Consider the following 15081-nt stretch of genomic DNA (forward strand, 5'->3'; position numbering starts at 1 on the left):
GTCCAGACTCAGTCAGGTCCAGGTTGATACTCTACTGTAACTGCTGTTATCTCTACTGTCCAGACTCAGTCAGGTCCAGGTTGGTACTCTACTGTAACTGCTGTTATCTCTACTGTCCAGACTCAGTCAGGTCCAGGTTGATACTCTACTGTAACTGCTGTTATCTCTACTGTCCAGACTCAGTCAGGTCCAGGTTGATACTCTACTGTAACTGCTGTTATCTCTACTGTCCAGACTCAGTCAGGTCCACGTTGATACTATACTATACTATACTATACTATACTATACTATACTATACTATACTATACTATACTATACTATAATATCCAGACTCAGTCAGGTCCAGGTTGATACTCTACTGTACTATACTATATTTTAAGATACTATACTATACTCTACTGTCCTGACTCAGTCAGGTCCAGGCTGATACTCTACAGTACTATACTATACTATACTATACTATACTATATTATACTATGCTATACTATGCCATACTATCTCTTCAGTCCAGACTCAGTGAGGTTCAGGCTGATACTCTACAGTACTATACTATACAATACAATACAATACAATACAATACAATACAATACAATACAATACTATCTCTTCAGTCCAGACTCAGTGAGGTTCAGGCTGATCCCAGACAGCAGATCTCCTCCACAGCTTCTGTTCAGCATTTCCTTCAGTGCCTCATTCACGTCATTATTAAACACAGTGGAGAAGTTACAGTTGAGGTACCCCCCTCCTCCTCCAAACCCACCGACCCCGTCCGTGACTCCGTCCGCGACCCCTGACGACCCCACCACGTCCTGCACCCACTTCAGCTCGTCGCTCAGCTCCTGTCTCAGGGCGTCAAAGTGTCTCTTCCTCTCCTGGTAGCGGGCGCTAACGTCACTGACGCTAACATCCACCACCTTCATCTCATCCTGCAGGCTTCTCTTCATCGCCTCCACTTTACGGAACTCATAGCGGATCTGAGACAGCTGGTGACGGACCCTCTCGCTCTCCTCCTTGTACCAGGACTCCTTGTGGTTGTAGACGGAGACCAAGGCGTCGATGTCCTCCTGCAGGGAGTCGTGGGCCGAGGCTAGCCCAGTGAAGGAGCCCTCCATCTGGCTGATGTCCTCCACTACCTGGGCGAAGCGTTCGAAGTTGACGTAGGTGTTGTTGGGGGGCATGGAGGAGTGGGACTTGATGGTGTACTCCTTGAGACGTTTGGTCTTCAGCTGCCGGCGCTCGCGCTTCTTGGGGGTCTTGCTCTGGTCCGGGGTCTTGGTGCTGGAGGTCTCCTCCTTGTACTCATTAGACTTCAGACACAAGAGATGAGGACGATAGACGGAGGGTTACTGAGCTGGAAGTCACTTACTGGCACTGCATGTCATGCATTGATAATGTTCTGTACAGCAATGGAATATAAGCCAGTGGTGAGATGCCTCCATTACCAAACCACAGACAACACTCCAGGTAACATGGTTAGTTATATATTACCAAACCACAGACAACACTCCAGGTAACATGGTTAGTTATATATTACCAAACCACAGACAACACTCCAGGTAACATGGTTAGGTATATATTACCAAACCACAGACAACACTCCAGGTCACATGGTTAGTTAACCATTACCAAACCACAGACAACACTCCAGGTAACATGGTTAGTTATATATTACCAAAAAACAGACAACACTCCAGGTAACATGGTTATTTATATATTACCAAACCATAGACAACACTCCAGGTAACATGGTTAGTTATATATTACCAAACCACAGACACCACTCCAGGTAACATGGTTAGTTATATATTACCAAACCACAGACAACACTCCAGGTAACATGGTTAGTTAACCATTACCAAACCACAGACAACACTCCAGGTAACATGGTTAGTTATATATTACCAAACCACAGACAACACTCCAGGTAACATGGTTAGTTAACCATTACCAAACCACAGACAACACTACAGGTAACATGGTTAGTTATATATTACCAAACCACAGACAACACTCCAGGTAACATGGTTAGTTATATATTACCAAACCACAGACAACACTCCAGGTAACATGGTTAGTTAACCATTACCAAACCACAGACAACACTCCAGGTAACATGGTTAGTTATATATTACCAAACCACAGACAACACTCCAGGTAACATGGTTAGTTATATATTACCAAACCACAGACAACACTCCAGGTAACATGGTTAGTTATATATTACCAAACCACAGACAACACTCCAGGTAACATGGTTAGTTATATATTACCAAACCACAGACAACACTCCAGGTAACATGGTTAGTTAACCATTACCAAACCACAGACAACACTCCAGGTAACATGGTTAGTTATATATTACCAAACCACAGACAACACTCCAGGTAACATGGTTAGTTATATATTACCAAACCACAGACAACACTCCAGGTAACATGGTTAGTTATATATTACCAAGCCACAGACAACACTCCAGGTAACATGGTTAGTTAACCATTACCAAACCACAGACAACACTCCAGGTAACATGGTTAGTTAACCATTACCAAACCACAGACAACACTCCAGAAACATGGTTAGTTATATATTACCAAACCACAGACAACACTCCAGGTAACATGGTTAGTTATATATTACCAAACCACAGACAACACTCCAGGTAACATGGTTAGTTAACCATTACCAAACCACAGACAACACTCCAGGTAACATGGTTAGTTATATATTACCAAACCACAGACAACACTCCAGGTAACATGGTTAGTTATATATTACCAAACCACAGACAACACTCCAGGTAACATGGTTAGTTATATATTACCAAACCACAGACAACACTCCAGGTGACATGGTTAGTTAACCATTACAAAACCACAGACAACACTCCAGGTAACATGGTTAGTTATATATTACCAAAGCACAGACAACACTCCAGGTAACATGGTTAGTTAACCATTACCAAACCACAGACAACACTCCAGGTAACATGGTTAGTTAACCATTACCAAACCACAGACAACACTCCAGGTAACATGGTTAGTTATATATTACCAAACCACAGACAACACTCCAGGTAACATGGTTAGTTATATATTACCAAACCACAGACAACACTCCAGGTAACATGGTTAGTTATATTTTACCAAACCACAGACAACACTCCAGGTAACATGGTTAGTTATATTTTACCAAACCACAGACAACACTCCAGGTAACATGGTTAGTTAACCATTACCAAACCACAGACAACACTCCAGGTAACATGGTTAGTTATATATTACCAAACCACAGACAACACTCCAGGTAACATGGTTAGTTAACCATTACCAAACCACAGACAACACTCCAGGTAACATGGTTAGTTATATATTACCAAACCACAGACAACACTCCAGGTAACATGGTTAGTTATATATTACCAAACCACAGACAACACTCCAGGTAACATGGTTAGTTATATATTACCAAACCACAGACCACACTCCAGATAACATGGTTAGTTATATATTACCAAACCACAGACAACACTCCAGGTAACATGGTTAGTTATATATTACCAAACCACAGACAACACTCCAGGTAACATGGTTAGTTAACCATTACCAAACCACAGACAACACTCCAGGTAACATGGTTAGTTAACCATTACCAAACCACAGACAACACTCCAGGTAACATGGTTAGTTAACCATTACCAAACCACAGACAACACTCCAGGTAACATGGTTAGTTATATATTACCAAACCACAGACAACACTCCAGCTAACATGGTTAGTTAACCATTACCAAACCACAGACAACACTCCAGAAACATGGTTAGTTATATATTACCAAACCACAGACAACACTCCAGGTAACATGGTTAGTTATATATTACCAAACCACAGACAACACTCCAGGTAACATGGTTAGTTATATATTACCAAACCACAGACAACACTCCAGGTAACATGGTTAGTTAACCATTACCAAACCACAGACAACACTCCAGGTAACATGGTTAGTTAACCATTACCAAACCACAGACAACACTCCAGGTAACATGGTTAGTTAACCATTACCAAACAACAGACAACACTCCAGGTAACATGGTTAGTTATATATTACCAAACCACAGACAACACTCCAGAAACATGGTTAGTTATATATTACCAAACCACAGACAACACTCCAGGTAACATGGTTAGTTATATATTACCAAACCACAGACAACACTCCAGGTAACATGGTTAGTTAACCATTACCAAACCACAGACAACACTCCAGGTAACATGGTTACTTATATATTACCAAACCACAGACAACACTCCAGGTAACATGGTTAGTTAACCATTACCAAACCACAGACAACACTCCAGGTAACGTGGTTAGTTAACCATTACCAAACCACAGACAACACTCCAGGTAACATGGTTAGTTATATATTACCAAACCACAGACAACACTCCAGGTAACATGGTTAGTTATATATTACCAAACCACAGACAACACTCCAGGTAACATGGTTAGTTAACCATTACCAAACCACAGACAACACTCCAGGTAACATGGTTAGTTATATTTTACCAAACCACAGACAACACTCCAGGTAACATGGTTAGTTATATATTACCAAACCACAGAGAACACTCCAGGTAACATGGTTAGTTATATATTACCAAACCACAGACAACACTCCAGGTAACATGGTTAGTTAACCATTACCAAACCACAGACAACACTCCAGGTAACATGGTTAGTTATATATTACCAAACCACAGACAACACTCCAGGTAACATGGTTAGTTAACCATTACCAAACCACAGACAACACTCCAGGTAACATGGTTAGTTAACCATTACCAAACCACAGACAACACTCCAGGTAACATGGTTAGTTAACCATTACCAAACAACAGACAACACTCCAGGTAACATGGTTAGTTATATATTACCAAACCACAGACAACACTCCAGAAACATGGTTAGTTATATATTACCAAACCACAGACAACACTCCAGGTAACATGGTTAGTTATATATTACCAAACCACAGACAACACTCCAGGTAACATGGTTAGTTAACCATTACCAAACCACAGACAACACTCCAGGTAACATGGTTAGTTATATATTACCAAACCACAGACAACACTCCAGGTAACATGGTTAGTTAACCATTACCAAACCACAGACAACACTCCAGGTAACATGGTTAGTTATATATTACCAAACCACAGACAACACTCCAGGTAATATGGTTAGTTATATATTACCAAACCACAGACAACACTCCAGGTAACATGGTTAGTTATATATTACCAAACCACAGACAACACTCCAGGTAACATGGTTAGTTATATATTACCAAACCACAGACAACACTCCAGGTAACATGGTTAGTTATATATTACCAAACCACAGACAACACTCCAGGTAACATGGTTAGTTAACCATTACCAAACCACAGACAACACTCCAGGTAACATGGTTAGTTAACATTACCAAACCACAGACAACACTCCAGGTAACATGGTTAGTTAACCATTACCAAATCACAGACAACACTCCAGGTAACATGGTTAGTTAACCATTACCAAACCACAGACAACACTCCAGGTAACATGGTTAGTTATATATTACCAAACCACAGACAACACTCCAGGTAACATGGTTAGTTAACCATTACCAAACCACAGACAACACTCCAGGTAGCATGGTTAGTTAACCATTACCAAACCACAGACAACACTCCAGGTAACATGGTTAGTTATATATTACCAAACCACAGACAACACTCCAGGTAACAAGGTTCGTTATATATTACCAAACCACAGACAACACTCCAGGTAACATGGTTAGTTAACCATTACCAAACCACAGACAACACTCCAGGTAGCATGGTTAGTTAACCATTACCAAACCACAGACAACACTCCAGGTAACATGGTTAGTTAACCATTACCAAACCACAGACAACACTCCAGGTAACATGGTTAGTTATATATTACCAAACCACAGACAACACTCCAGGTAACATGGTTAGTTAACCATTACCAAACCACAGACAACACTCCAGGTAACATGGTTAGTTATATATTACCAAACCACAGACAACACTCCAGGTAACATGGTTAGTTATATATTACCAAACCACAGACAACACTCCAGGTAGCATGGTTAGTTAACCATTACCAAACCACAGACAACACTCCAGGTAACATGGTTAGTTATATATTACCAAACCACAAACAACACTCCAGGTAACATGGTTAGTTATATATTACCAAACCACAGACAACACTCCAGGTAACATGGTTAGTTAACCATTACCAAACCACAGACAACACTCCAGGTAAAATGGTTAGTTATATATTACCAAACCACAGACAACACTCCAGATAACATGGTTAGTTATATATTACCAAACCACAGACAACATTCCAGGTGACATGGTTAGTTAACCATTACCAATCCACAGACAACACTCCAGGTAACATGGTTAGTTATATATTACCAAACCACAGACAACACTCCAGGTAACATGGTTAGTTATATATTACCAAACCACAGACAACACTCCAGGTAACATGGTTAGTTACCCATTACCAAACCACAGACAACACTCCAGGTAACATGGTTAGTTATATATTACGAAACCACAGACAACACTTCAGGTAACATGGTTAGTTAACCATTACTAAACCACAGACAACACTCCAGTTAACATGGTTAGTTATATATTACCAAACCACAGACAACACTCCAGGTAACATGGTTAGTTAACCATTACCAAACCACAGACAACACTCCAGGTAACATGGTTAGTTAACCATTACCAAACAACAGACAACACTCCGGGTAACATGGTTAGTTATATATTACCAAACCACAGACAACACTCCAGGTAACATGGTTAGTTATATATTACCAAACCACAGACAACACTCCAGGTAACATGGTTAGTTATATATTACCAAACCACAGACAACACTCCAGGTAACATGGTTAGTTATATATTACCAAACCACAGACAACACTCCAGGTAACATGGTTAGTTAACCATTACCAAACCACAGACAACACTCCAGGTAACATGGTTAGTTATATTTTACCAAACCAAAGACAACACTCCAGGTAACATGGTTAGTTATATATTACCAAACCACAGAGAACACTCCAGGTAACATGGTTAGTTATATATTACCAAACCACAGACAACACTCCAGGTAACATGGTTAGTTAACCATTACCAAACCACAGACAACACTCCAGGTAACATGGTTAGTTATATATTACCAAACCACAGACAACACTCCAGGTAACATGGTTAGTTAACCATTACCAAACCACAGACAACACTCCAGGTAACATGGTTAGTTATATATTACCAAACCACAGACAACACTCCAGGTAATATGGTTAGTTATATATTACCAAACCACAGACAACACTCCAGGTAACATGGTTAGTTATATATTACCAAACCACAGACAACACTCCAGGTAACATGGTTAGTTATATATTACCAAACCACAGACAACACTCCAGGTAACATGGTTAGTTATATATTACCAAACCACAGACAACACTCCAGGTAACATGGTTAGTTAACCATTACCAAACCACAGACAACACTCCAGGTAACATGGTTAGTTATATTTTACCAAACCACAGACAACACTCCAGGTAACATGGTTAGTTATATATTACCAAACCACAGAGAACACTCCAGGTAACATGGTTAGTTATATATTACCAAACCACAGACAACACTCCAGGTAACATGGTTAGTTAACCATTACCAAACCACAGACAACACTCCAGGTAACATGGTTAGTTATATATTACCAAACCACAGACAACACTCCAGGTAACATGGTTAGTTAACCATTACCAAACCACAGACAACACTCCAGGTAACATGGTTAGTTAACCATTACCAAACCACAGACAACACTCCAGGTAACATGGTTAGTTAACCATTACCAAACAACAGACAACACTCCAGGTAACATGGTTAGTTATATATTACCAAACCACAGACAACACTCCAGAAACATGGTTAGTTATATATTACCAAACCACAGACAACACTCCAGGTAACATGGTTAGTTATATATTACCAAACCACAGACAACACTCCAGGTAACATGGTTAGTTAACCATTACCAAACCACAGACAACACTCCAGGTAACATGGTTAGTTATATATTACCAAACCACAGAAAACACTCCAGGTAACATGGTTAGTTAACCATTACCAAACCACAGACAACACTCCAGGTAACATGGTTAGTTATATATTACCAAACCACAGACAACACTCCAGGTAATATGGTTAGTTATATATTACCAAACCACAGACAACACTCCAGGTAACATGGTTAGTTATATATTACCAAACCACAGACAACACTCCAGGTAACATGGTTAGTTATATATTACCAAACCACAGACAACACTCCAGGTAACATGGTTAGTTATATATTACCAAACCACAGACAACACTCCAGGTAACATGGTTAGTTAACCATTACCAAACCACAGACAACACTCCAGGTAACATGGTTAGTTAACATTACCAAACCACAGACAACACTCCAGGTAACATGGTTAGTTAACCATTACCAAATCACAGACAACACTCCAGGTAACATGGTTAGTTAACCATTACCAAACCACAGACAACACTCCAGGTAACATGGTTAGTTATATATTACCAAACCACAGACAACACTCCAGGTAACATGGTTAGTTAACCATTACCAAACCACAGACAACACTCCAGGTAGCATGGTTAGTTAACCATTACCAAACCACAGACAACACTCCAGGTAACATGGTTAGTTATATATTACCAAACCACAGACAACACTCCAGGTAACAAGGTTCGTTATATATTACCAAACCACAGACAACACTCCAGGTAACATGGTTAGTTAACCATTACCAAACCACAGACAACACTCCAGGTAGCATGGTTAGTTAACCATTACCAAACCACAGACAACACTCCAGGTAACATGGTTAGTTAACCATTACCAAACCACAGACAACACTCCAGGTAACATGGTTAGTTATATATTACCAAACCACAGACAACACTCCAGGTAACATGGTTAGTTAACCATTACCAAACCACAGACAACACTCCAGGTAACATGGTTAGTTATATATTACCAAACCACAGACAACACTCCAGGTAACATGGTTAGTTATATATTACCAAACCACAGACAACACTCCAGGTAGCATGGTTAGTTAACCATTACCAAACCACAGACAACACTCCAGGTAACATGGTTAGTTATATATTACCAAACCACAAACAACACTCCAGGTAACATGGTTAGTTATATATTACCAAACCACAGACAACACTCCAGGTAACATGGTTAGTTAACCATTACCAAACCACAGACAACACTCCAGGTAAAATGGTTAGTTATATATTACCAAACCACAGACAACACTCCAGATAACATGGTTAGTTATATATTACCAAACCACAGACAACACTCCAGGTGACATGGTTAGTTAACCATTACCAATCCACAGACAACACTCCAGGTAACATGGTTAGTTATATATTACCAAACCACAGACAACACTCCAGGTAACATGGTTAGTTATATATTACCAAACCACAGACAACACTCCAGGTAACATGGTTAGTTACCCATTACCAAACCACAGACAACACTCCAGGTAACATGGTTAGTTATATATTACGAAACCACAGACAACACTCCAGGTAACATGGTTAGTTAACCATTACTAAACCACAGACAACACTCCAGTTAACATGGTTAGTTATATATTACCAAACCACAGACAACACTCCAGGTAACATGGTTAGTTAACCATTACCAAACCACAGACAACACTCCAGGTAACATGGTTAGTTAACCATTACCAAACAACAGACAACACTCCGGGTAACATGGTTAGTTATATATTACCAAACCACAGACAACACTCCAGGTAACATGGTTAGTTATATATTACCAAACCACAGACAACACTCCAGGTAACATGGTTAGTTATATATTACCAAACCACAGACAACACTCCAGGTAACATGGTTAGTTATATATTACCAAACCACAGACAACACTCCAGGTAACATGGTTAGTTAACCATTACCAAACCACAGACAACACTCCAGGTAACATGGTTAGTTATATTTTACCAAACCAAAGACAACACTCCAGGTAACATGGTTAGTTATATATTACCAAACCACAGAGAACACTCCAGGTAACATGGTTAGTTATATATTACCAAACCACAGACAACACTCCAGGTAACATGGTTAGTTAACCATTACCAAACCACAGACAACACTCCAGGTAACATGGTTAGTTATATATTACCAAACCACAGACAACACTCCAGGTAACATGGTTAGTTAACCATTACCAAACCACAGACAACACTCCAGGTAACATGGTTAGTTATATATTACCAAACCACAGACAACACTCCAGGTAATATGGTTAGTTATATATTACCAAACCACAGACAACACTCCAGGTAACATGGTTAGTTATATATTACCAAACCACAGACAACACTCCAGGTAACATGGTTAGTTATATATTACCAAACCACAGACAACACTCCAGGTAACATGGTTAGTTATATATTACCAAACCACAGACAACACTCCAGGTAACATGGTTAGTTAACCATTACCAAACCACAGACAACACTCCAGGTAACATGGTTAGTTATATATTACCAAACCACAGACAACACTCCAGGTAACATGGTTAGTTAACCATTACCAAACCACAGACAACACTCCAGGTAGCATGGTTAGTTAACCATTACCAAACCACAGACAACACTCCAGGTAACATGGTTAGTTATATATTACCAAACCACAGACAACACTCCAGGTAACAAGGTTCGTTATATATTACCAAACCACAGACAACACTCCAGGTAACATGGTTAGTTAACCATTACCAAACCACAGACAACACTCCAGGTAGCATGGTTAGTTAACCATTACCAAACCACAGACAACACTCCAGGTAACATGGTTAGTTAACCATTACCAAACCACAGACAACACTCCAGGTAACATGGTTAGTTATATATTACCAAACCACAGACAACACTCCAGGTAACATGGTTAGTTAACCATTACCAAACCACAGACAACACTCCAGGTAACATGGTTAGTTATATATTACCAAACCACAGACAACACTCCAGGTAACATGGTTAGTTATATATTACCAAACCACAGACAACACTCCAGGTAGCATGGTTAGTTAACCATTACCAAACCACAGACAACACTCCAGGTAACATGGTTAGTTATATATTACCAAACCACAGACAACACTCCAGGTAACATGGTTAGTTATATATTACCAAACCACAGACAACACTCCAGGTAACATGGTTAGTTAACCATTACCAAACCACAGACAACACTCCAGGTAACATGGTTAGTTATATATTACCAAACCACAGACAACACTCCAGGTAACATGGTTAGTTATATATTACCAAACCACAGACAACACTCCAGGTGACATGGTTAGTTAACCATTACCAATCCACAGACAACACTCCAGGTAACATGGTTAGTTATATATTACCAAACCACAGACAACACTCCAGGTAACATGGTTAGTTATATATTACCAAACCACAGACAACACTCCAGGTAACATGGTTAGTTACCCATTACCAAACCACAGACAACACTCCAGGTAACATGGTTAGTTATATATTACCAAACCACAGACAACACTCCAGGTAACATGGTTAGTTAACCATTACTAAACCACAGACAACACTCCAGGTAACATGGTTAGTTATATATTACCAAACCACAGACAACACTCCAGGTAACATGGTTAGTTAACCATTACCAAACCACAGACAACACTCCAGGTAACATGGTTAGTTAACCATTACCAAACAACAGACAACACTCCGGGTAACATGGTTAGTTATATATTACCAAACCACAGACAACACTCCAGGTAACATGGTTAGTTATATATTACCAAACCACAGACAACACTCCAGGTAACATGGTTAGTTATATATTACCAAACCACAGACAACACTCCAGGTAACATGGTTAGTTATATATTACCAAACCACAGACAACACTCCAGGTAACATGGTTAGTTAACCATTACCAAACCACAGACAACACTCCAGGTAACATGGTTAGTTATATTTTACCAAACCAAAGACAACACTCCAGGTAACATGGTTAGTTATATATTACCAAACCACAGAGAACACTCCAGGTAACATGGTTAGTTATATATTACCAAACCACAGACAACACTCCAGGTAACATGGTTAGTTAACCATTACCAAACCACAGACAACACTCCAGGTAACATGGTTAGTTATATATTACCAAACCACAGACAACACTCCAGGTAACATGGTTAGTTAACCATTACCAAACCACAGACAACACTCCAGGTAACATGGTTAGTTATATATTACCAAACCACAGACAACACTCCAGGTAATATGGTTAGTTATATATTACCAAACCACAGACAACACTCCAGGTAACATGGTTAGTTATATATTACCAAACCACAGACAACACTCCAGGTAACATGGTTAGTTATATATTACCAAACCACAGACAACACTCCAGGTAACATGGTTAGTTATATATTACCAAACCACAGACAACACTCCAGGTAACATGGTTAGTTAACCATTACCAAACCACAGACAACACTCCAGGTAACATGGTTAGTTAACATTACCAAACCACAGACAACACTCCAGGTAACATGGTTAGTTAACCATTACCAAATCACAGACAACACTCCAGGTAACATGGTTAGTTAACCATTACCAAACCACAGACAACACTCCAGGTAACATGGTTAGTTATATATTACCAAACCACAGACAACACTCCAGGTAACATGGTTAGTTAACCATTACCAAACCACAGACAACACTCCAGGTAGCATGGTTAGTTAACCATTACCAAACCACAGACAACACTCCAGGTAACATGGTTAGTTATATATTACCAAACCACAGACAACACTCCAGGTAACAAGGTTCGTTATATATTACCAAACCACAGACAACACTCCAGGTAACATGGTTAGTTAACCATTACCAAACCACAGACAACACTCCAGGTAGCATGGTTAGTTAACCATTACCAAACCACAGACAACACTCCAGGTAACATGGTTAGTTAACCATTACCAAACCACAGACAACACTCCAGGTAACATGGTTAGTTATATATTACCAAACCACAGACAACACTCCAGGTAACATGGTTAGTTAACCATTACCAAACCACAGACAACACTCCAGGTAACATGGTTAGTTATATATTACCAAACCACAGACAACACTCCAGGTAACATGGTTAGTTATATATTACCAAACCACAGACAACACTCCAGGTAACATGGTTAGTTAACCATTACCAAACCACAGACAACACTCCAGGTAACATGGTTAGTTAACCATTACCAAACCACAGACAACACTCCAGGTAACATGGTTAGTTAACCATTACCAAACAACAGACAACACTCCAGGTAACATGGTTAGTTATATATTACCAAACCACAGACAACACTCCAGAAACATGGTTAGTTATATATTACCAAACCACAGACAACACTCCAGGTAACATGGTTAGTTATATATTACCAAACCACAGACAACACTCCAGGTAACATGGTTAGTTACCCATTACCAAACCACAGACAACACTCCAGGTAACATGGTTAGTTATATATTACGAAACCACAGACAACACTCCAGGTAACATGGTTAGTTAACCATTACTAAACCACAGACAACACTCCGGTTAACATGGTTAGTTATATATTACCAAACCACAGACAACACTCCAGGTAACATGGTTAGTTAACCATTACCAAACCACAGACAACACTCCAGGTAACATGGTTAGTTAACCATTACCAAACCACAGACAACACTCCGGGTAACATGGTTAGTTATATATTACCAAACCACAGACAACACTCCAGATAACATGGTTAGTTATATATTACCAAACCACAGACAACACTCCAGGTAACATGGTTAGTTATATATTACCAAACCACAGACAACACTCCAGATAACATGGTTAGTTATATATTACCAAACCACAGACAACACTCCAGGTAACATGGTTAGTTATATATTACCAAACCACAGACAACACTCCAGGTAACATGGTTAGTTAACCATTACCAAACCACAGACAACACTCCAGGTAACATGGTTAGTTAACCATTACCAAACCACAGACAACACTCCAGGTAACATGGTTAGTTAACCATTACCAAACCACAGACAACACTCCAGATAACATGGTTAGTTATATATTACCAAACCACAGACAACACTCCAGCTAACATGGTTAGTTAACCATTACCAAACCACAGACAACACTCCAGAAACATGGTTAGTTATATATTACCAAACCACAGACAACACTCCAGGTAACATGGTTAGTTATATATTACCAAACCACAGACAACACTCCAGGTAACATGGTTAGTTAACCATTACCAAACCACAGACAACACTCCAGGTAACATGGTTAGTTAACCATTACCAAACCACAGACAACACTCCAGGTAACATGGTTAGTTAACCATTACCAAACCACAGACAACACTCCAGGTAACATGGTTAGTTATATATTACCAAACCACAGACAACACTCCAGCTAACATGGTTAGTTAACCATTACCAAACCACAGACAACACTCCAGAAACATGGTTAGTTATATATTACCAAACCACAGACAACACTCCAGGTAACATGGTTAGTTATATATTACCAAACCACAGACAACACTCCAGGTAACATGGTTAGTTATATATTACCAAACCACAGACAACACTCCAGGTAACATGGTTAGTTAACCATTACCAAACCACAGACAACACTCCAGGTAACATGGTTAGTTAACCATTACCAAACCACAGACAACACTCCAGGTGACATGGTTAGTTAACCATTACCAAACCACAGACAAAACTCCAGGTAACATGGTTAGTTAACCATTACCAAACCACAGACAACACTCCAGGTAACATGGTTA

General features: G+C 39.6%; 1 protein-coding gene across 1 annotated transcript in view; it reads right to left on the bottom strand.

Moving 5' to 3' along the window:
• Nucleotides 1-579: 579 nt before the first annotated feature.
• Nucleotides 580-15081, bottom strand: part of LOC106562491 (death-associated protein kinase 3) — a 313072-nt gene continuing 298570 nt past the window's right edge. The window contains exon 9 of the mRNA XM_045689743.1: nucleotides 580-1307. Within this exon, the coding sequence (XP_045545699.1) occupies nucleotides 600-1307 (708 nt within the window). The 3' untranslated portion in view covers nucleotides 580-599. The remainder of the gene's footprint in view (nucleotides 1308-15081) is intronic.

This window comes from Salmo salar, chromosome ssa11, assembly GCF_905237065.1.
Source record: "Salmo salar chromosome ssa11, Ssal_v3.1, whole genome shotgun sequence".
Lineage (NCBI taxonomy): Eukaryota > Metazoa > Chordata > Actinopteri > Salmoniformes > Salmonidae > Salmo > Salmo salar.